Source organism: Stenella coeruleoalba (assembly GCF_951394435.1).
Source record: "Stenella coeruleoalba genome assembly, chromosome: 8".
In the NCBI taxonomy this organism is placed as follows: Eukaryota; Metazoa; Chordata; class Mammalia; order Artiodactyla; family Delphinidae; genus Stenella; species Stenella coeruleoalba.
In genome coordinates this window covers 61,353,892-61,378,139 of record NC_137154.1, presented here as the reverse complement: position 1 = coordinate 61,378,139, position 24,248 = coordinate 61,353,892, and the positions used below count along the sequence as shown (strand labels likewise).

Genomic DNA, 24,248 nt, shown 5'->3' with positions numbered 1-24,248 from the left:
TTTGGACCATTGCCCCTAATATCCCTGTGCCATTCAAAGGGAACAAAGACAAAGCAAGGCAAACTAACATTTTATTAACTGGGTTGGGGGTAGGATATAGAGTATTCCCTTTTTTCTTTCGCAAGTAGACCAGTAGCCTTGAAATAATGAGACTCTAATGGGACAGGTCTGAAGGAAAAGGGGTGAGAAGCAAAGAGAGACAGAAAAGAGGGAAACCCAGGCCAACGCTGAAGACGGAGGTTGGCCCATGGCCATGTCTACTCTCCCACTGACCATGCCTTGTCCTGACCCTTTTCCTTCTCTGCCAGCTTCCTTAGGTCTGCTTGGAAGACTCAAAGCACGGCCTTTGCCAGAGGATGCTCTTACTATTATAGGCATATAGAAGGAAGACGACAAAGAGGAAAAGGGACCAAGAGAGAAGGAACTATTATCTCTTTCCCCTCAGGGAATCATATCAATATAATATAGCCAGACCCTTTGCCTTGATTTTTAAGTCCTTTAAAAGAAAACTCCATCTTTGGAAATTGTGATCTTTTGTCCTGGAGTCCAACTAACCCAAATCAACACTCCTCTTCCTTGGATATGAAAGTAAGAAAGGATTGTCTTCCTTTAAAGCCAATACAAAAAATTCAGGTAGCAAAAATTTTCCCTTATTTCCTAGAGAACTTAAGGCTTGGACATAATCTGAATCAAAATTAGGTTTCCTGAATGATTGTATCAGAATTCTGTCTTCTCTCTCAGTACTTTTTCTTTTCCATCCTTGACCTAGAATTTTTAGCACATATTTAGCTACTCTGGTCATTTGGAGGGTTACCTCCTCACCTACTTAGGTAAACAGTCTCAGTCTTATTTGTTATCACCCTTCTGTATTTTATAAACAGAGATAGTGCATTATCAAGCAAAAACAAGCATTGGTTGGTATTGATGATTGGTTCAGTATTGCTTCCACTTGACTTGGTTAATGGTGACCCCCAAAAGAGACTGCAGCAAAGCCTGTTTGGTGATGTCAGCAATAGGTACACACTGTGTCCTGTCAATGAAATGAGAATGTGACGTTCAGAATTGTACCCTTTGCAAACGCTAATGCTTTTCTCTTTCTTGTCTTTTTTTCCTAGAAGTATCGCTATCAAGATGAGGACACTCCACATGATCATTCCTTACCTCGACTGACCCACGAAGTGAGAGGCCCTGAACTTGTGCATGTATCGGAAAAGAACCTGTCTCAAATAGAAAATGTCCATGGATACGTCTTGCAGTCACACATCTCTCCTCTGAAGGTCAGTTCTTTTGCTCTTAGAGCTGGCGGCAGTGACTGGTTTGCATTGCTAAGGGAGATGTTTGCTGGCCTTAAGTGAGGCTCTTTTAAAACGCTACAGTGAGGCATGGTTGCCAAAGGGTCTTTCTGTGGTTTGGAGGCTTACTGGGAATTCCTGACACAGGGAAGTTCTTACAGTTATTTGTTGAAATGTCTGGCAAATCCTTTTAGTTGTTGAGAATGGGCTAAGGAAAGAGCAAACAGTGAAAAACTAAAAGGGAAAATAAGCTGACCATGCATTTACAAAGTCCAGGAGGACATCAAGTTTTGTTCAGATCTATCTCTCCATCTTATTCTTGGCTCCAGATAAAACAAAGGAAGTAAATATAACATGATGACACCTAGTAATTGCCTTACCATGTAGACGAAAAAGGAAAATGTGTGAGTTGGTTCATCAACAGCTCTATTTTATATTTCTTTCTATGTGGTGTCATACTTTTCCAACATTTTCTACTTTTTTTCTTTAATTTAAAACAATTGCTTGATAAATGCTATTTTGACAAGAGGGACAATGAAATGAGAGTAAGGATTTTCTGTGTTCCTTGGGTGCAGTTTACTCTGTCTTTTGCTTTGCTGATGCTATGGATTTTGTGTCTTGGATAAAAGCTTATAAGTGTTGATTAAAGTCAAAAAAGGAAAAATGGAACTAGAGTCAGTGATGTAATAGAAGACAATTGAAATGTAAAACAAAACAAAACAAAAAACTACCAAATAACCCCTTGATATTGCTAAAAGAATTTTTCTTTTATTTTGTTAGCTACAACATTCACTTCACTAGCACTTTCATATAGCTGTGTTGCAATAAAAAATGTAGCCATGAAGGGTGACCTGATGCCTTCTGGGACCTTATTATACCTTCCAGAACATCAAAGAAAGGCTAAATTAGATTTAATATAGCTCCAAAAGTTGGTATAGTTTAATACCCTGGCATCCTAAAACTGCATTATCAAGTAAACTAGTGCTAGTTACCACAAATTAGTTAGAATATTAGGCTAATTGTCAAATGCCAGTAAATATTTTATAATATGTAGAAATATGTAAATATTTTGCCGCTGGAATCCATGGTTCAATTCTTCCCAGAGTCTCTTTGGAAATCATTGACTGATGGATGGAAATAGGTATTTTTAGCCAGGAGAAGAGTAGATTAAAGGTTGGAGAACAGGAATTTACCTTCTTATACTTAGGGCTGTCATGTGGGAAACTCCATATTGGTGTGCAGAAGCAGAACCACTGTGCATAATTAACAGGAAGGTATATTTGGGATCATTATAAGACCACAACTTCTGACAGCTAGAACTACCCCCAGAAAGTACTACTTTGGGAAGCAGGAATTCCCTGTCCCTAGAAATCAGGCTTGCATGATGACCTGGCAGTGGTATGGTGGAAAGGACTCCTTTTTCAGCAGGAGAGCACACAAAATTATCTCTAAGTTCCAGTCTAACTCTAGGAATCAATGATTCTATCCTGTGGCCAGATGAATACCTTCCTGCTTTAAGGACCTTTCATCTTTGCAAACAATTGCTCATCCTTAATCTGTGCTGACCAGTGTAAACTGAGAAAGGGCAGAGCTGGGAGACTGGACTGCACAGAGAGTATTTACACTTCAGATGTTTTTCTTTCTAACCGGATGAAAGAATCCCTGTAAGAACCTCCACGAAGCCTCCCTTCCTTTTTGGCCTCCCAACTTGTCTTTCCCCGCTTCCTACCACTTCCTTTTTTAATCAGCTCTAGAGCATAGCTCCCAATGGCTTTAAGCTGAGAAGGACAATGGAGACTAGTCTAAAGCTAGCCTGGCAACAGTAAAAAACATGAACAAAATAATAAAAGCACTATCAGATCTTCATGTTGTATATTAAATTTTTAGCATATACTTGATAATATAATTATCTGAACATCTACAGTTTGGTGATTATACCATGTGTTATGCTACTCCGTGCCTCATTTGGAAAATGTCAATTAGAGTTGAAGGAAATTTTGCTTTTGCTGAAGATCGTATCTCAAATATAAAGGGCTCTTTCCTATCTCTCCTTTATCCCTTGATTCTAGGAATCTCAGAGTTAAGTGTCTTCCACTTTGATGGCTTTTCCTTAGCTTAGGTTTTCTGTTTCTGTTGCTCCCTTCTATCTTATTTCTTACTATGTTCTTTAAAAAAAATTTTGGTTTTTATGTTTTTACTATAGTGATGTCTTTTATCAAAGGTTTCCCACATCTGCTTTAAAAGTAGCCACCTGTGAATAATAAATCTCTGATATGAAACATCAAGGTTAGTATAGGCTTTCCTTCCTTTTTGGAATCACCAGCTCAGTGGTGTGACCCCCCCCACACACACACCAGTGTATTGTGAAGAGAATGGAAAGGTGACCTCATCCAGGACTTCTGCACCCAGGCTGTGAGGTAGCTATTTTGGGGCCGGGACTTTTCCCTCATGACCCTCTAGAGGTGTTGTTTGTGCTCAACAAGATACACTCTTAGATCGTCTTAATGGAGAGACTGTGTACCTTTCTTCTACCAGCAACAATGATAGAGATAAATGTGCACAATTTTTCCAGAAAAGAAAACACCCCAATGTGTTGAGTTTGCCAATTTCGTGGTGTAAACACACCCATCATTGCTGATTTCAGGCTACCAACCTGAAGCTACTGAATATATTTGCAAAGATGGGCCCATGAGGCTCTCATGAGACAGGACGAGTTGGCCCAGCACAGCACTGCACTATCAGGCTCAAGCACGTGTATTTTTGTAGCAACAGGACACATTTCCTAATCAAGTTGTTAAGAGGTTATTATATTATCACAGTTCAAGTGTTTGGCAAACCTGCCATGATTAAAATCTAATGTGTTATTTTCTCATAAAGGAAGCCTATTAAAGTTATAGAAATGCTAAGAGGGTACAAATTCTCCATTAGACCTGGCATGTTTTCAACGTTGTTGCTTCTTTGATCTGTCTGGTGCTCTTGGGTCAAGCATTAAAAGGGGGAAGAGTGAGGAGGCAGAACACACAATCATATAGCGCTCCCTGAATCCTACTTAGAAGACAATGGGGTTCTCTAGTATTAATTAGGAACTTACATGTGGCATGCCTGAACAGAGTGTGAGATTGCTGGAGAACAGTTTAAATGTCACATTCAGCGGGCTCTGAACTATTAGCTGAGTAATCTCATTGTTGCAGGTTTGACAGTCATTTCTTCCATCACCGCATAGCACCTGAAACCTCAGTTCTAAGATTCATCTGCCTTTGGAGGACAACGGCTGCCTGGCTGATAGATGGGCTTGCTTAGCCTGTTTTCATTAGAGTGGCTTGGCCAGTGTGAAGTATGGGGTTGGAAGGAGAAATGCAATTTAGCGGTTTATTTTCCTTGCCTCCAGATGGGGATGCTTTCTCTTCAGATGCTACCTTAGAATCTTCCACAAAAGAAATTGGCCTGTAATAAAGGCCAGTTTAGATCAATTCAATAAGTATTAATTGACTCTCTACTAGGCGTATCATGATAGGTGGCAGGGAAACAAAGGGCAGTAAAACATTATTTTAAATATGCACATCATTTGCAAATATTTTCTCCCATTCTGAGGGTTGTCTTTTCCTCTTATTTATGGTTTCCTTTGCTGTGCAGAAGCCTTTAAGTTTCATTAGGTCCCATTTGTTTGTTTTTGTTTTTATTTCCATTGCTCTAGGAGGTGGGTCAAAAGGGATCTTGCTGTGATTTATGTCATAGAGTGTTCTGCCTATGTTTTCCTCTAAGAGTTTTATAGTGTCTGACCTTACATTTAGGTCTTTAATCCATTTTGAGTTTATTTTTGTGTATGGTGTCAGGGAGTATTCTAATTTCATTCTTTTACATGTAGCTGTCCAGTTTCCCCAGCACCACTTACTGAAGAGGCTGTCTTTTCTCCACTGTATATTCTTGCCTCCTTTCTCAAAAATAAGGTGACCATATGTGTGTGGGTTTATCACTGGGCTTTCTATCCCGTTCCATTGATCTATATTTCTGTGTTTGTGCCAGTACCATACTATCTTGATTACTGTATCTTCGTAGTATAGTCTGAAGTCCAGGAGCCTGATTCCTCCAGCTCTCTTTTTCTTTCTCAAGATTACTTTGGCTATTTGGGGTCTTCTGTGTTTCCATACAAATTGTGAATTTTTTTGTTCTAGTTCTGTGAAAAAATGCTATTGATAGTTTGATAGGGATTGCATTGAATCTGTAGATTGCTTTGGGTAGTATAGCCATTTTCACAATGTTGATTCTTCCAATCCAAGAACATGGTATATCTCTTCATCTGTTTGTATCATCTTTAATTTCTTTCATCAGTGTCTTATAGTTTTCTGCATACAGGTCTTTTGTCTCCTTAGGTAGGTTTATTCCTAGGTATTGTGCAAAGGAAGCAACTGACAAAGGATTTATCTCCAAAATTTACAAGCAGCTCATGCAGCTCAATATCAAAAAAAAAAAAACAACCCAATCCAAAAATGGGCAGAAGACCTAAATAGACATTTCTCCAAAGAAGATATACAGATTGCCAACAAACACATAAAAGGATGCTCAACATCACTAATCATTAGAGAAATACAAATCAAAACTACAATGAGCTGTCACCTCACACCAGTCAGAATGGCCATCATCAAAAATCTACAAACAATAAATGCTGGAGAGGGTGTGGAGAAAAGGGAACCCTCTTGCACTGTTGGTGGGAATGTAAATTGATACAGCCACTGTGGAGAACAGTATGGAGGTTCCTCAAAAAGCTAAAAGTAGAACTACCATACGACCCAACCATCCCACTACTGGGCTTATACCCTGAGAAAACCATAATTCAAAAAGAGTCATGTACCAAAATGTTCATTGCAGCTCTATTTACAATAGCCAGGACATGGAAGCAACCTAAGTGTCCATCAACAGATGAATGGATAAAGAAGATGTGGCACATATATACAATGGAATATTACTCAGCCATAAAAAGAAACAAAATTGAGTTATTTGTAGTGAGGTGGATGGACCTAGAGACTGTCATACAGAGTGAAGTAAGTCATAAAGAGAAAAATACTGTATGCTAACATTTATATAAGGAATCTAAAAAAAAAATGGCTCTGAAGAACCTAGGGTCAGGACAGGAATAAAGATACAGGCATAGAGAATGGACTTATGGACATGGGGAGGGGGAACTGTAAGCTGGGATGAAGTGAAAGAGTGGCATGGACATATATACTGTACCAAAAGTAAAATAGATAGCTGGTGGGAAGCAGCCACATAGCACAGGGAGATCAGCTCAGTGCTTTGTGAACCCCTAGAGGGGTGGAATACGGAGGGAGGGAGAGAGACACAAGAGGGAGGTGATGTGAGGATATATGTATATATAGCTGATTCACTTTGTTGTAAAGCAGAAACTAACACACCATTGTAAAAAATATATACTCCAATAAAGGTGTTATAAATAAATAAATATGCACATCACTCTCCTGGGGAACCTCAGTTCTAATTATGTATGACTTATCTTCACTCTGCAGTAGGATTTCAAATTTCTGAATCTTAGGTATTGTGAGACCCCAAGCATCTAGCAGAGTACTCTTTACAGAGTATCTGTTAACTCTCTATCTCAGGTTCTTCATCTGTAAAATGAAGGTACCAATAATATTTATCTCATAGGATTTTTATACTAATTGAATGAAATAATACATGTTTAGTGAGTATCTGGCACATAGTAAGCACAACCGAATGTCGCTTTTGATCTTGTTATTATCATCAACCTGCTACCATGACAAATACTTCAAAATCATTTATTTTATTTATCTCATTTGACCTCTATGAGATATTATACCTGATGTTAAAATTAAATAGTTCCCTTCAACCACAGAACTAGTGAATAGGAATGCCAATATTTGTGTCTCGGGTCTTTCTGGATACGAAATCTGTATTCATTATCACTCCTGTGTTATATTACCTTCCTCTAAATGGTTCTACTATTTTTAAAGAGATCTTAATGTCAAATTTTCCTTCCTTGGCTCCAGGTGTGTAAAATTTGAAGGTCATTTTTTTTCATATAACCTTATTCTTAAAAGTTAAGCAAATATAAAATGTAAGCAAATGTGTAAGACATTTAGTTTCCTAAATGAGAACCATGAAGTGTGGTGACAGATGGGAGCATGATGAGGAAATAGAAGGAAAATAGGTTCTATCTTTAAAATATTTCAATTCACCCAGTAGTAAACTCCCAAGGATTATGTTGCTTTCCCATGACAAAAAGTAGTTATTTGGGAGCTAGCTCCCTTTTGAAGAATCCCTTGAGATTGTAAGAATTTGTTTCTCATCAAGGGAGGCATACTTTGTTTTGAGCAATTGGAGCGTTTTCTGCATTGAGATACAGTCCTCACACTAGGTGAAGAGAACCCAGGTAAGTCCACACCACAACCCTCATGCTTCTCCTTCCCAGGACCTGGCAAGATCTCTTTCTGTCATTTTTATTTGGTTATTCGTCTCTTAAAATGTTCATTCCAAGTGTGTTTAATTTTATAAACTATCTTATAATTTTCAGAAATGAGCAATGTAGAAGTTACACGTTCAAACATTGATCAATAAATGAATAAAGCTACTCTCTATGCTCTGTTTCACATTAACATGATATTTGTTAGACCACAAATCCAACCAGTTGTTTTGATTCTACTTTTATTCATAACCATTAGTTTTGTTTTAATAAATTTACTGTCAGTATATCATCATTATACGAACGCCCTCAAGGTCAGGGTGTATGTTGGTTTTACTCATTATTATATTCTCGGTCCTTCAACACATACTTTGTTAAATTTGTTATTTGTAAATGGCAATATGAACAGTTATGAATAATTGCCTTCTGGGGGATTAGTGATATTGATATTAAAATAAGCAAGAAATTAAGGCACAGACTTCTTGTTTTTCTCTATCTGTTGTCCCCTAATCATTGATACGGAATTTCATCAATTTTAAACCTGATATTTCCTCATGTATTACATATCTGAAATCTGGATGTGTCCTAAAATCAATGATATCTTGCAGTTAAAATTGGCAGCATCTCCTAGGGTGCATAAAAAATGGTATGTCTTACAGTCAAAGTCAGCAATGATTATTTACAAGGAAGATTAAAGGGTTTTTTTCATAGATTGGTGTGAATTGCTTTAATCAGATAAATATGATTTTCTATCTTCTAATTCTCACTGAGACCAGAATAAACAGTTCTGGGAAGATTTACCAAAAAGTGAGAATATAAGAAGTTAGGATAGACTCTTATTCCGTTGAACAACTGGGCATTTGTTGAATATATATGGAAAAACAATGGAGAATCTGGAGGCAGTGCAAGTTTGGGGAAATTATAGGGGGTGATTTCTCACAAATGAGGAAGCTAATATACAGAACTGCAGGCAGGAAAAATAACGTGTACTTTGTTGCACAACTATTTTCTTAACAGGGTTGCCAGAGCCTGCCTTATAGGAAAGTATGTTTTAGCCAACAGTACAGTGGATCTTTCTTCGTGAAGTCTTTCCTATTAACTCTTGACCGACTCCACTTGGTTATAATGTCCTATGACACGTGGAGTTTGCATAGTTAGCTTTTTTATATGCACCTTATTCTATCAACCTAAATAATTTTGTGGAACTAGGTATTGTCCTTTCCTTTAGATATTCCATTTATCTTGCTCCTAATAAATGTGTAAGCTCCTGTGAGCTGGACCACATCTTATTTTTGTTTTGTTTTATTTTTCTTCTTTCTCCCTCATTGACATCTACAGTGAAACTAAACCAGGGTTTCCCAAAGTGCGTCTGGTGGGATTTTGTCAGCATTATAAAGAAAATAAAGAGATGAATGCTGAAAACATTTGAGAGGTTAAGTCCATTAACTTATTGAATGATTTCTCGGGCTCTAATATGATAATATGAAATATAAACCTCTAAGATGGGGATGTGGTTAACACACAGTATTTTCCAAACGTGTTTGGTCACGAGACCTTTTTTCCCAAATAAAATTGTTTTTTGTTTGGACACATAGACTTCTGAAAATACTATAACAGACACATATATGATGACGATTACAACCAATAGAAAAGTTTAACATAAAAATGTATTCTGGCCTTGGAAGCAGCCTCAGTCAGATTGAGTACCTGGTCCTCTACTTACTGGCTGTGTGAACTTGCTTATGTTTTTTTAACCTCCTTCAGCTTCAGTTTTTTTATTTGTAAAATAATGGCATTCACTCATATGTTTCTATAAAGTCTGAGCTCTGTAAAAAGAGCTCAGTGTTTGACACATAAGAAATACACAAAAATGGCAGCTATCCTTATTGCTATTGATGTTTTGATATTAGTATGTATTAGTATTATTTTAATTTTCTAAACTAGAAACATTTATGGATTTTTAAATTTTAATCTCTCCTTTGTTTTCAAATGTCTTAGTGTTCTCATCTTCCTCTCTTTATCCACAGCTATTATCCCTGTTCAGGTTTTCATTACTTTCAGGCAGAAAGTAGTGTGGTTATTGTAAAACCTCATGGACTTTGGATCCAAAAAAATAAATGTTTGAATCCTGACTCTGTACTTTCTGGCTGGGTAACCTCAGGAAAATCATCTAGCATTTCTGAGATGCAGTTAAGTTTAATATGAACAGAACCTCTTATGTGTATTGATTGATTCATTTATTTATCAGTTCATTCATTTGTACAGTAAAATCTCTTCGACCTTCTCCTGTATGCTGGGCTCTATGTTATTCCCTGAAGATACAAAGAGGAATATGCCTTCAAGTTGCTTACAAGCAATAGTTAGATTCACAAACTTGGAGATGTATACATTATAACATGTCATGTTATGTGCAATAAAGAAAGTAGCAAAGAAGAGGAAAATGCTCCCAAGACCTAGAGAAATGGTTTAATTTTCTCTGAGCTGGAGATCTAGGGACAGGTATGGTCAGAGTAAGCATTACAGGGGAGCTTATTTTGACTTGAAGGAAGTTGGAGATAAAGCAGAAAGGTCAAGTTTGTCCTAGACTCCAGCAGTTGTCTATCAGTATGGAAGAACTCTAGAAATGGCAGGTTATTTTTATTTATAATTGAGTAGGGCAGAGGGATGGAATATAAGGATTAAGAAGGGGTATAGAAGTGGGTCCAAAGCATGCCATCAAGCAAGGGAGATAGATGGGAACAGGTAATGAAGGGCCTTATGTAGAGATTGGACTTCACCTTGTAGGTAATGAGGAATGACTACGCAATTTAAAAAGAGGAGAGACCTAGTCAGATTTGCAAATTAGACCATTAGTCATGTCATGTAGCAGAGTGGAAGAAAAACAAGAAAAGGGTGTATCACAATCAAGGACATCAGGCAAAATGCAACAGGTGGACAAGCTCTGAGATACAGCAGAGACATTGGGGATGGAGGATGGAATAAACTAGAAAGATTATTGAGGAAAAGCTATCATCAGGAACTTGAGAACTATTAAGTATAGAAGATAGAGGAGAGAGAAATAGAGGTTAATCCACACATTTTTTATTTGACCAGTTGTGTAGAGGAGGTATTGTGAAAGGTAGTCAAGACTGCTAAAGGAAGAATAGATTTAAGTATGGGGTGAAAAGATTCTGAGGTTAGATCTGAATAACTGAGTTTGAGATATTGATGTTGCACTCAGGTAGAAGGTTTTAACAAGCAGTTTGAAATAAAGATCTGGGAATTTAGAGAGATCTGATCCAGAAATGGAGACTTAGGCATCTTCTGTGTAGTTGAAGCAGTGTGGATGGGATTGCTCAGGAAAGGAAGAGGAGGCTGCTGGGGACTGAAACACAGGGAACAGTACCACCATGTTGGGGGTTTTATGGCCACAGAGGACCACTGAGGAGACCATGAAGCAGTGAGTAATTTACTACAGTGTTAGTAGTAGTAGTAGTAGTTCCCTTAGTAGTCTAATGTTTCTATTTTTTAAACTGTTATACATTTCTAGTAAAAGAGGATCATATCTTATACATTAAAAACATGTGGCACCTCTGTAGTGCCTAGAATTGAGTTGACCAAACACTAGATGACTTTTTTTAAAATTTAATTAATTAATTATTTTTTTTGGACTGTGTTGGGTCTTCGTTGCTGCACACGGGCTTTTCTCTCTAGTTGCAGTGACTGGGAGCTACTCTTCATTGCGGTGCATGGGCTTCTCATTGTGGTGGCTTCTCTTGTTGCAGAGCACGGGATCTCGGCACACAGCTTCAGCAGTTGCAGCACGCGGGGTCAGTAATTGCGTCACATGGGCCCTAGAGCACACGGGCTTCAGTAGCTGTGGTGCACAGGCTCAGTAGTTGTGGCTCACGGGCCCTAGAGCACAGGCTCAGTAGTTGTGGCACACGGGCTTAGTTGCTCCATGGCGTGTGGGATCTTCCCGGACCAGAGATCGAACCCACGTCCCCTGCATTGGCAGGCGGATTCTCAACCACTGAGTCACCAGGGAAGTCCCTTCGTGCCTTGTTACTTGATCACAAATTTTAGGAAGGAGGGAAGGAGGGAGGGAGGGATGGAGGAAAGAAAGAAGGAAGGAAGGGAAGAAGGAAAGAAGGAAAGAAAGAAAGGAAGGAAAAAAGAGGCAGAGGGTGAGAGGGAGAGAGGGGAAAAGGAAGGAAGAAGGAAAGAAAAAACCTTATGAGATATATTTGACTCCAATAGTCATGGGATCTTGACCATCAACTGAAAAAATGTATTATTTTTTTCCTTTCTAGCCATAGTGCCTTTAGTAATATTACTAATGAGAAAACTAAGCTGATTTTGCTAGTTTAGTAAAAAAGTAATTTTCAAAAATGTAACCTTCATTCATTTCAGTCTCTCACCACTAGATGGTAGAAGCAGCTGACCTGATGGTTCAGGAAGCATCTGGTCTTGGGGGGGGGGGGAGGGACAGATTTGTGAGGCTAAATTGAGAAGCTCTTAGTTAATAAAAACCTAAGAAGGGTTTGGCAGAGATTTGCATATTTGTGAATAATGCATTTTGTTCCAGCCCCAGACCTTGGTGAGAGGAAAGTGGTTGAGTGAAATATGGCCTTGACAGACATACTGAATCCAGGCACAAAAGCTCCTGGTCAAAATTAAGCAAATGAAACAATTCTTGCTTCAATTATCATTAATTGGAAAGGGTACCAACAGCATACCTCAAATAATCCTGCATATTTAAGCCAGAAGTTGGAAAAAGGGAAGAAGAAAATGGTGGGCATAGGACCTACCACAGCACCTCACAATTCAAGAATGCTCTCTAGAACTAGCCCACCATGGGTTAATGGGTGCCCACCATGGCTCTGGAAAGATAAGTCAGCGGAATGATATCCAAATCTCCTATTTCTCTCAGCTGTGTAATAAATATAACAACAATAATAATGAATTTTCTCTAAGAAATATTAGATTGTTATGTATATTAAAGGCATAAGTTTTTTTTTAAAAATGAAGAGTGTTTAGAACAATCCTAACTGTCATTAATGATTATTTGTAGATTTAAGATATTCCTAAAGAGTTAACCCAAGACTCAACACAGTTCTTCTCAAGACTAGGATTACTGCCAAGGCTTTCTATAAGAATTAGAAATAATATACATAAGGCTCATAAAGGCTGCCCATCAGTAGTTGCCCCATTACCAAAAATCGGAGTCGTAACCTTTTAGCAAGCATGTTTTCAATTCTTTTTTATTAGCAAAGGTATATAGAAATTATTTCAGATCTCACACATTCATTCATAAATAAGTGTTGACATTGATTGGGCTTTAGAATTCTCAACTCTTTCCCAGATAATCCAGAAAAGCAATAGCTTACAGGGGAAAGCAGATGGATTTTAGAATCGGACCTACTTATATTCAAATTCTGGCTTTTTTGCTTTCTAGCTGTGCTCTTTAGCAAATCTGTTGACTTTCCCCTATTATAAATAATAACTCACAGGGTTATTGGAAGAATTACTTAAGATAATACATGGGAAGTCTTTAGGATTAGGCACCTAGTAGGTGCTCAGTAAATAGTAATTATTTATAAAGTAGAAAATGTATGTGTATGCAACAGCAAATCCGAATTTAAAATTAATCAGCTCTGTGAACTCTCAGTAGACATGGGCTCTTGTTATATTTTCACACTTGCTGTCCTTAAGAGAATGGTTTTACACTATGGAATACCCCATCTCAGCTAAGCAAAGTTGGATTATCCAAAATTGTTGTCTTTCATATGAAAGTGAATGTCTCTTTGGCTAGTTCCAATAAAGTATAGCAAGTAAGTTGGGAACACAGCCAGGTTTTGAGTGATCCAAACAAGACTGTGCTGAAGCATAAGGAAATGTACTCTGCTTTGTGCCTGGTTTTGGAGGATGTTAGAACACGTGTACAATCTCTCAAGGTAGCTACTTGGAGGGAAGCATTGATTTAGATATGTAATTTTGTATTACTTTAAAATGTATTAGTTAAAAAATTTAAAAGCATTACTTCATAGTAACAAGTGGATATCCAGTAAATGTTGGGTAATAGAGATATTTAACACACTTATTAAATTCACAAATTAACCATTTAAGTCTAGAGAATATTATTAACCCATAAAGATGGAAATAGTTTTTGTTCTACGTCTAGCAGTGTATTTATTATCATACTCCACTAATTCTAAATACAGATCAAATCCCACTGCTTTAAACTCAAAGGGATGACTCTAGCACGATTTTGTATGGTGTAATTTTTTCTTTTTTTTTGCGGTACACGGGCCTCTCACTGTTGTGGCCTCTCCCGCTGCGGAGCACAGGCTCCGGACGCGCAGGCTCAGCGGCCACGGCTCACGGGCCCAGCCACTCCGCGGCATGTGGGATCTTCCCGGACCGGGGCACGAACCCGTGTCCCCTGCATCGGCAGGCGGACTCTCAACCACTGCACCACCAGGGAAGCCCTGTATGGTGTAATTTTGTTGTTGAAATCAAGTGTATGTTACCTGGGGTTTTCTTTAACAAGGAGATTTTGGTTATATCAGTAGTTTGTATTTGTTCATTTACGTTTGTTCAACAAAATTACTAGGTTCCTTTGGTGGGGGCTGGCGGGGGGAGTACTATGAGGCAGCTGCTAAGGTCTAAACTTCAACCTCATGAATTTTTCTTTCTTTGTATTCATATTCACTCACCAAGTTTTCTGTCTAGAGTTTGTTTTAGGAGAAATAATAACAATATAAAATGTAGGGGTTTTTTTTGTTTTTTTGTGGTACGCGGGCCTCTCACTGTTGTGGCCTCTCCCCTTGCGGAGCACAGGCTCCAGACGCGCAGGCTCAGCAGCCATGGCTCACGGGCCCAGCCGCTCCACAGCATGTGGGATCTTCCCAGACCGGGGCACGAACCCGTGTCCCCTGCATCGGCAGGCGGACTCTCAACCACTGCGCCACCAGGGAAGCCCTAAAATGTAGTATTTATTGAATTCCTAATATATGCTGGCATTATTCCAAATGCTTTACATGCATTAGGTTATTCCATTTAACCACCCTGTAAGGTAGGTTTTCTTATGATTCCCACTTTATGGACAAGGAAAATGAGTGCTAAGAAGTTAGAAAAACTTTTCTACGGTTACACATTGAGTCCTTGATAGATGTGGGGTATGAGTTCAGCTAGTCTGACGTCAGACCCCTCACTCTTAGTCACACTGCTGAATTATTCACCAGCAAATGCGAACCATACAGTTTTAAAACTGAAGGGGATGGTAGAAATCATCAAGTTCAGGGTTTTCAAACTGCAACTGACCCATTAGCAGATGTGAAATCAATTTACTTGATAATTTTAGAATAGAATAAAAGAACAGAATAGAAAATATGAGAGTACATCACAAGTAGAAACGTTTGCTTCAGTTAAGTGCGGGTGTATACTGACTCACAATGTAAAGTATATTTCTTTCTGTAATCAAGGTCAAGAAAGTCAGGAAGCCACTGATCTGGTCCAACTTTCCCATAGTACAGAAGGAAGGTAGGTGGGGAAGAAAACCTTAGGCCCAGAGAACTGAAATAATTTCCTAAAAACATATTGTCAGAAATGGCGGAGCCTGAACTTCAACACTTTATCGTATTGACCACTGCTGTTTTCTCCGTCAGTGTCTGTTGTGGCTGCCATTACTACCAACTGAGACACTTAAACAAGTAGTTCTGAAACTAGGTGTGTATCAACCCAGCCCCATCCCACTTCACCAATCCTGGGCTCTGTATTTTATTTCCTCTCCAGGTGACTTTGTTACTAACATTGGGAACTGCTGTCTTGAACTCCATGATGCCACAGTGTTTATTGAATGACTGCCATGTGTATTACCAGGGCTTTACTAAACACCATGGGAGACAATAAAAGAAATAAGAGATAGAGCCTTTCTCTATGAAAAACTTAAATATATTAAGGAAATCAAGATGTGCACAAATCGTTTAGTGAACAGAACTAACCTTACTAAGTTACGAATGGCGTTCCGGGAGGCAATTTTCAAATTCCTCTATAGGCATGGACAAAAGAAGCCTCATGAGGTTTATTTGAGAGAACGTTCTATGAGAAAATATGGTAGAGAACATTGAATTGATTTTCCCCAACTCTCAGAGGAATTGCCAGAGTCAAGTGAGTGAATTTAACCCCAAAGCAGCATTCCCAGGATGTCTTCCCCCAGGCCAACTGACTCAGCAAAATCACTCTGAAGGCAGATGATTTGTTCCTTCTGTAATGGCAGAACACTGAGTGTGTTTGAGCTTGTGGCCGATTTGGAGTCACAGGTAAGTGCATTTAAAATGCACTCTAGAGGCTCTTGTTGGGGCCCCTCTGCCCATAGCACCAGGCAGGACAGCCTACCCCACCCCCACCCGATGGGCCATTAAACCACAGGGCACACGTGGAAGTCATTTCAGAGCTCAGTTTGAAATTCTAGTGATTGAACCTCAGATCGGGTGCTCTAGAGATGTTCCAGTTTTATCTTTTCATGTTATATGTGAGGAAATTTAATAAGTTGTTTTATTGGTGGTTTATTTTCTCAGGGAACAGTAAGACATTTATATAACCAGCTTTTACTTATAAACAAGCAATATAAAACTTAAATATAGAATTTCTTGGGGCTTCCCTGGTGGCGCAGTGGTTAAGAATCCGCCTGCCAACGCAGGGGACACGGGTTCGAGCCCTGGTCCGGGAAGATCCCACATGCCGCGGAGCAACTGAGTCCGTGAGCCACAACTACTGAAGCCCGCGCGCCTAGAGCCTGTGCTCGGCAACAAGAGAAGCCACCCCATTGAGAAGCCCGCGCACCACAACTAGAGAAAGCCCACACGCAGCAACGAAGACCCAACGCAGCCAAAAATAAATAAATAAATTCATTTTTAAAAAAACCAAAACTTAAATATAGAATTTCAAAAACAGGCTTCATTTCTCTATTATGAACAATTAAAGCAGAGCTGCCACTAGACATTCAACATATTTATATGAGTCAGAAAAGGGAGTTCCTACTTAGACGACATGATACCCTGATATAACTTAGAGAATGTGCTGCATGGACCTAGGCAATAAATTCCCTAAAGAGCCAGATGACCTGGTGTTCAATAGTAAGACCATAGAACTATGGAGCTTAGAACTGAGTGGGAACATGTGAAATAACAGTCTAACTCCATTATTTTACACATAAAGAAACTAAGAGTCAGATAGGTTATGAGATTTTCCCCAGGCAGACACACACTTAATGCTAAAGCCGAGACAGGAATCTGGGTCCCAGATTCCCAGGCCAGAGTTTATTCCTCTATTTCTCAAGAAAAGCAGAGAATCAGGTGTGTTCTACTTAGCAGATCACAGAGGTTTACTTATTCCAATTTCCAGGAAATGTTGCTGGAAATTATTATCACTAACTTTTTGTTTGTTGATGCCAATTTTCAGCTTTCTCAAAGGGCCAAACTGATGTTGTTGAAAATGGACAAAAATCTCTCTCATCCTCAATCTCTCCAGTGAAATTGCATGTATCAGTTTGATTCAATAAGAATAACATCTGCCTCATCATTAGTTACCTCTGATATGGCTTCGAATATTTGTGTAACCACTGATGAAATAGCTCTTTAAAAACAAATTTTAAAGAATCCATATATAAAAGACCAGTCTACACAGTGGTGATGTTATTGTTTTCTTTTAGCAGGTGCTTTACCAGAGTTGCTGGGTCATGTGGGCTTGGTGTCATTTGGGAAATCACTGAACCTCTCTGAACCCTAGTTTCTACATTTGTATACCGAAGATAATAATAAACACATTTGGGGCAGTTACTGAGACTAAGAATGCTGTCATTGGCCAGCTTGAATTTTATTACATGTGCTCAAAGCTCCGCACCCTAACTCCCTGCCAGATTCCTGTGGCTACCTCCACCTTCCCTTCCTGTTTCTCTAGTCTCTATTTTCCTTTCCCTTCTCTTCTCATTTCTACTTCTTTAGAATGATCAATGGAGAACAAATCAGCAACACATGATAAAGAAAAAGAAGCTTGAGTGGTTCAGCGTAAGTCAGTTCAAAGAGTTGTCTATATATGGGGCTCTCAAAAAAGTCAGTGTGATTTCTGGCTACACTATTGCAATTGTTATATCAAGAACAAAGAGGCGATAATTCTGCACTGTTCCAGAGTGGAGCAATAGGGTCTGAGAAGCACATTTCAGGGAGAATGGCAGCAAATTGGAGTGCTTCCAGGGAGGGGCAAATAGGCTGGTGAGGGGATTAAAACCATGTCAAATGGAAACATCAAAGGCATGAATGATGTGGTCCCTGGAGAAGAAACTCAGCTTAGAGGACATGGTCATTCGTGGCTTCAAATTGTTTATAACAAGCAACTATTGTATATAATCTCTCTAGATACTGTGACCTCTAGCGTAAACAATGAGAAGACAGAGTCTATGTGAGCTATTTTTTTTCAGTAGAGCTGTCCAAAGATATAATGGGCTGCCTCATAAGATAGTGAGCTTCCTGTCACTGAAGGTATTCGAACAGAGGCTAGAAAATCCTCAATAAAATATTATGGAGATGATTCACGTATGAGATACGATGTTGAACAACAGTGTTTTTAACCGTTTTGAAGTCATGAGCCCCTTTGAGAAATTGATAAAAACTATGAGTCCCTTTCTCACTAAAAAAAACCCAATAATATATACCCACAAAATTTGGGGGTAAAATTTCAGGGATGATTACTTAGAGGGTGGATCACTTAAAGCCCATCTATGTAATCCCTAAGGACCACAGCCTCAAAGTTAAGAATTTCTGGGTGGAAGGAATTTCAAGCTCCCTTCCATCTCTGAGAATTTATGACTGTCATTTCTCTGCCTCGCAAGGAATGCTTGTTCTTCTCAAGAAGACATCTTTTGTAAGTGTCAGAAAAAATAGGAGGAGGCGGCCTCTTTTTGATCTGGTCTGTCAGTGAGGCACCCCTGATTCCACAGCAGCTCTCAGCAACAGGGATCAACAGGTTCCCCCAGACAAGGAGGAGGACTGAGGGTCCATTTGATTCAGGAGAGTGCTCGAAATGCAGGACTTCTGCTTATGATCCCATTCCGATTAGTATTTTTGATGTACAGTCCGAAGGCAATTTTCTATGTTCGTTAGTTAGTATCACAAGCTTTTCCCAGTTATGCAAGCCTAGAGCTATAATATCTTGCCTCTCTGAATTTGAGTTTTAACTGTCATAAAATTGTTTTCTTTATGCTTAATGGAAGTTGCATCCTAGCAAAGAACTGATTTTAAATTACCCCATCACCTTGCTAAAAAGATAATGCCTTTTCTATACGATTCAGGCACAGAGGATTTCCGTTACGTGGCTAGACTCTTTATGGAAATGTCAGTCTTGAAATGTGCACTGGATATTTATTTTTTCATCAGGGTCACAGAAGTGCACTTGAATGGGATTCTTCCTTTTCTCTATACCATTAAGATATTGATGGGTTCAGAGTTGCTGGGCTTGAAATTTTAAGAATAGCTAGCTCATAACATTTCACTTTCTGCTTTAGGGCAGGGTGAGTTGCTTATAAATCAGGCTGCAAATGTGATGAATTGGATGTCTCCAACTCAATTAGCTTAATGTAGGTAGGAGGATTTCCAGGTTTTGCAGCCTCTGTTTTACTAATCCTCTGAGCCGACTGTTATGTAAAATGTGGCTGTGTATTAATGCCTGAGCCTCAGAGAAACATGGTTGGTATTTTTCATTTCAACATCTAATGTCATCCTGTATTTCATGGTTTTGATTTGGATCTGAAGCCACTGAGTGATGGTTCTTAACATGATATATTGTTGCAAGCCTTACCTTGTTACCTTTCTGCCTTCTGACCGAGTTAAGAAAGTAGCGTAACAGAATTGCTGCTGTCACTGAGTGATTTAATTGGTGTGTGTGTGTGGGGGGGAATCTCAGCAGTTTAAGGAAAACTGTAGAAGCTGGAGCTGTTCCTCTGTCAAATCAATGATCAGATGAGATGGGCCCCAGCAAAGCAGGTGCTGACAGTTTCAAGAGCTTTCAACATACTCATCACACTTTGGTAATGAAATTTGTTGAAGGAATTGATTACAGAGTTTGTTTGCTTTTTGTTTTCTTAAGGAAACTATATTGAGGCCATGAATGTTTGTTTTAAAGAAAATATGTTAGATTTAAATCCATTTTATGCCTAGGAATATTATTTGCTATCTTCTCTATATTGCCTAGACGTTAGCATCCATGAGCTGAGGGATTATCCTCTGTATTTAATTCTCTTTCCGCCTCTTCTTTTTTAGCTCCCCACCCCACCCTGGCAGTTCCAGCTCTGTTCTAGCTCATTAATTGTTAAGGACAGAGACTTTGAAATGATACCCACATGGTTAGTCCAAGCTCTTCCATAACTCTGTGTGTGTGACCTTGAGCAAGTCATTGGTCTCTCTAGGTTTTGCTTTTTCATGTATTACATGATAATATTGTAACCACCTTATGGGGCTGAAGTGAGAATTCAGTGAAATTGAGCACTGTGCTGCTGTGTTCATGGTAAATTAAGGTTCAGGTTAGTTGTCAAACACTGAGTACTTACTCTGGGCTAGGCACCGTGATAAATACTATGCACTGGGTAAGATGATGATGGGACATAATCCATCTGCCTTGTATCCGTATATGATGTTTTACGGTTTACAGGGTGTTCTCACGTGTCTCCGTTCAGTAGTACAACAACCCTGTGAAATAGATGGCCTGCTATTATTACCTACATCTTTCAGAGAAAGAAACTGAGACCAAATGAGATTAGTCTATTTGCTTAAAATCACATAAATTCGTTCACAAATTCATAGTACAAACATATTGTGCATTTATTATGTTCTGCCCTGTGCAAACCCCTAGAAATCCAATGACAAACAACCCCTGTTCTAAAGGAGCTCAAAGTCAAGTGCGGAAGATTAACACATAAATAAGTTAAATAAAGTGGAAGCTCACAGGACAGAGTAGTCCCTTTCCCCCTCATATTCTCTCATACCTGATGTTTTTAAGACACTGCATCCTGACAGTTGGATCTACTTTGCCTACAGTGTTCTCTGTGCACCTAGATGTTCTTGGTAAATATTGACATTGTTTACTCAGAAATCTGAGGACAGACAGGAGTTCTCATGCAGAAAAGCTAAAGAAAGGTTAGTATAACACAAAAGGTACAGTGGTGCTCCTACTGGGAGGGTACAGGCAGAGCTGTCTCTATTACTAAGAAAAGCCTATTACCTTTGGAAGTGCTGCCTGGCACATTGCCCATATGTGAGAAGGAATAGCAATAATCCTAAAGCCCTTTGCTTGCCTTGGCTGTAAAAAGAGCTTGCCTTTGTACTCAGGGGCAAAGGCATAGACCCTCAAACAGCTGATTTTTTTTCTTGTCAGACTAGAGCAGAGTTTAAACCAAACGAGACCCACTCCATTTCTGACCACAGTTACTCTCTGCATTCTGGTCCCAGTTAAGTTGGTTGGAAACTGGCCTCACTTTGTCCAAGGGCCTAGTTCGAGGGCATTCACTTCACACCTTCCTCAAGTTTGAGGAACAGCATCATCTGAAAGCCTTTTGCTTGCCTTAGCTGAGAATGTCGGACAGTAGACTTGCAGGGTTTGGGGTATGGAGAACTAATTTCGAATCCTAGTTCTGTCATTTGCTAGATGTGTGACCTTGAGGGAGTCTCAATAAATTCACCTCATTTACCTCAAAGGGTTGCTGTGTGGATTAAAATACTGTTTTTGTGTGTGTGAGTGTGTTTTTCTTTTACCAAATATTACCTAATCATAAGAACCATCCTTTAAAAAAATCTACAAACCTGAGTCCATTTAGACTTACAGAATCAGAATTTCCAGGCAAGGGCCTGAACTGCATTTTAAACATATACCTCAGATGATTTTTATCATTAGGCAGTTTTGGGAATCAAAGTATGTAAGAGCCATCACTGCTGCCTGGCCCTCAGCAGGTACCATACACACTCCTTAACGGTTACTTAACATTGAAGATTGTTGTTGATGATAGTATTCTTATAAGCACTGGGCTGTCTAGGTCCTGACATCCTTGGCTACTAGCATACTAGTTCGCACTTCAGTAGTTGTCAATCTAAGTTATCTAATTAACTCACTTACTAAACACTGGCATTATTCCAGATGCTGTAGGAGAGACAAATTGTATATAAACTCTGATATAATCTGAAGTAATTTTCAACAGTTCCCGGAGGAGGAATTTTTTCAGTCTGGAGTCTAAAGAAAACAGTACGGCAACCATGCCAAAGATTGTGTTCATTTTTATTATTCATACGCTTATTCATTTCACTTGATTATTCCTACATTAGATTGAAGGGAGAATGACATTATAGCTTAAAAAATGTTTTAACAACAAATTTAGAAAAAAAAAAAAGTGTTTCCACACTGTACATCAGGAAATTATAAGCTGGGGGTTTTAATCTTCTTTTAATGCATTATCATTTTCCTGGCACACCCATCAAGCCCATGTGATAGATGTTATTACCTTTTTTTTTTTTTTAATCCAGAGAACATTTCCTGAGAAACAGACATATTTTTCTCCTTCTGGAGTAGAGTACAGTAAGTGCCTAGCCACTGAATCTTAAACATGAGGGCAGATGTTGTTCCATGTAAAAAGTTTTCCTGAGAACTTAAATTTATTCTTTAAAGTTTTACAAATTACCACTTTTGATGGGAAATTTTCTAAATGGATTACTTGGCTGTTCCAATCTTAGAGAATACCAAAGTCTAACCTTCTTTTATTGTTCCATATTCAATACTATGAACATAAATTATCATACTTTAATAATTCACTCAATGTTAGTAAAATTCCTATTATGTAGGATTATAGAGAACAAAAAATGAATAAAACATGTTGTCTTCCTAGAATGAGTGACTGCCAAATGTCATAATTAACTTTTATCAGTTAGCTATAATGAATTAATTAGCTATAATTAATACAAATAGCTAGCATTTACAAAGTATCCAACATGTGCCAAATTGTATATTACCCACATACGATAACTATTCCTCACAACAATCCTATGAGGTTAGTACTATTTTTACTTCCATTTTACAGATGAGAAAACAGTCTCAAGCTATAGCTTCTCTAAAATTACACGACAAAAAAATTAATTAAAGTTACACAACTAGTTTAGTAGCACAGCTATGTGGTTTTGTTCTGTTCTGTTCTGAGTTCTTGTATCTGTTTAGCGTAATTTGGGGCCAAATCCTCAGGAATTCTGACGCTTTCATTTATCGATAGCATGATTGGGCAAGATACGTATGTCTGAACTCACTTTCACATTTTTTTTTTTTTTTTGCGGTGCGCGGGCCTCTCACTGCTGTGGCCTCTCCCGTTGCGGAGCACAGGCTCCGCACGCGCAGGCTCAGCGGCCATGGCTCACAGGCCCAGCCGCTCCGCGGCATGTGGGATCTTCCCGGACCGGGGCACGAACCCGTGTCCCCTGCATCGGCAGGCGGACTCTCAACCACTGCGCCACCAGGGAAGCCCTCACTTTCACTTTTTAAATAAAATGTGGTTAATATGATCTTGAGGATTCTTGGGTATTAAATTAGATAACACGTTTCAAAAAAAAAACTAACTTAGTATCTGGCACACAATAGTTACTCATCAAAGTTAGCTTTTCCTTTCCAATTTTACCAGACTAACAACAACTAACACTTCTTTGGACTTCCAGAATGGCAACGTCACCTTATTTAATTTACTGTTTCTAATTATTGTGTGATAAGCCCAATAAGAGTAAATGGACCCGGATTAAGTTGTGATTGTCTTTAAGGTTTTCTTTTTATCGTTGGCAGTCTGCAGTTTAACTAAAAGGTGCTTAGAACTGAATTTATCTTTCTTCATGTTGCTTAGAATTTGATATACTTTTTTAAACATGAAGATTCATGTCTTTCCTTGTTTTTTAAAATTTCCAACCATTCAATCTTCCAGTATTGCCTCTTCTTCACTCTACCACCTCCTTCTGAGTAGATTGTAAATCGAGCTGCTCATTCTATTCTCCATATCCCAATCTGTTGCATATATTTCATCACGTTTTCTTCATAGTTTGTATTCTGCATAATTTTCAATTCACCAATTCCCTTTTCAGCTATGAAAAATCTGCCGTTCAATTCACCCACCATTTTGTCATTTTAAACACGTAAATTGTGTACTTCCTCCCAAATTATCCAGTTTTTTTTTTCTTTCTTTCAGATTCTTCATATACTAATCCTTCCATTTGTCATGTGTGCTGCCTCTCCCTCCTGGTGGAACATTTCCTCATGTAGTTTGTCATTTAATGTTGTGAGTTCAACTTTGGTAGAACTGTTTTGTTAGTGGTCATTACTCTTGCCATGAGCTGAAAGCTATCATTAGAGAAAGATTGTGTTGTTACTTCTGCTGAACACTTCACAGGTTTCACTTGTCCAGAACCACAGTTTTTTACATTAATTTCTCAACTCAAGAGCGTCTCATACTACATGGGAACTGTAGGTTT

General features: G+C 38.7%; 1 protein-coding gene across 14 annotated transcripts in view; it reads left to right on the top strand.

Moving 5' to 3' along the window:
* DLG2 (discs large MAGUK scaffold protein 2) overlaps positions 1 to 24,248 on the top strand; it is a 2,041,348-nt gene that overhangs the window by 1,021,104 nt on the left and 995,996 nt on the right. For 12 of the 14 annotated variants that reach the window (XM_079928919.1, XM_079928927.1, XM_079928925.1 and 9 more), the window contains one exon: positions 1,116 to 1,277. In XM_079928919.1, the coding sequence (XP_079785045.1) occupies positions 1,116 to 1,277 (162 nt within the window). The remainder of the gene's footprint in view (positions 1 to 1,115; positions 1,278 to 24,248) is intronic. The other 2 variants (XM_079928924.1, XM_079928913.1) reach the window with 1 other exon arrangement.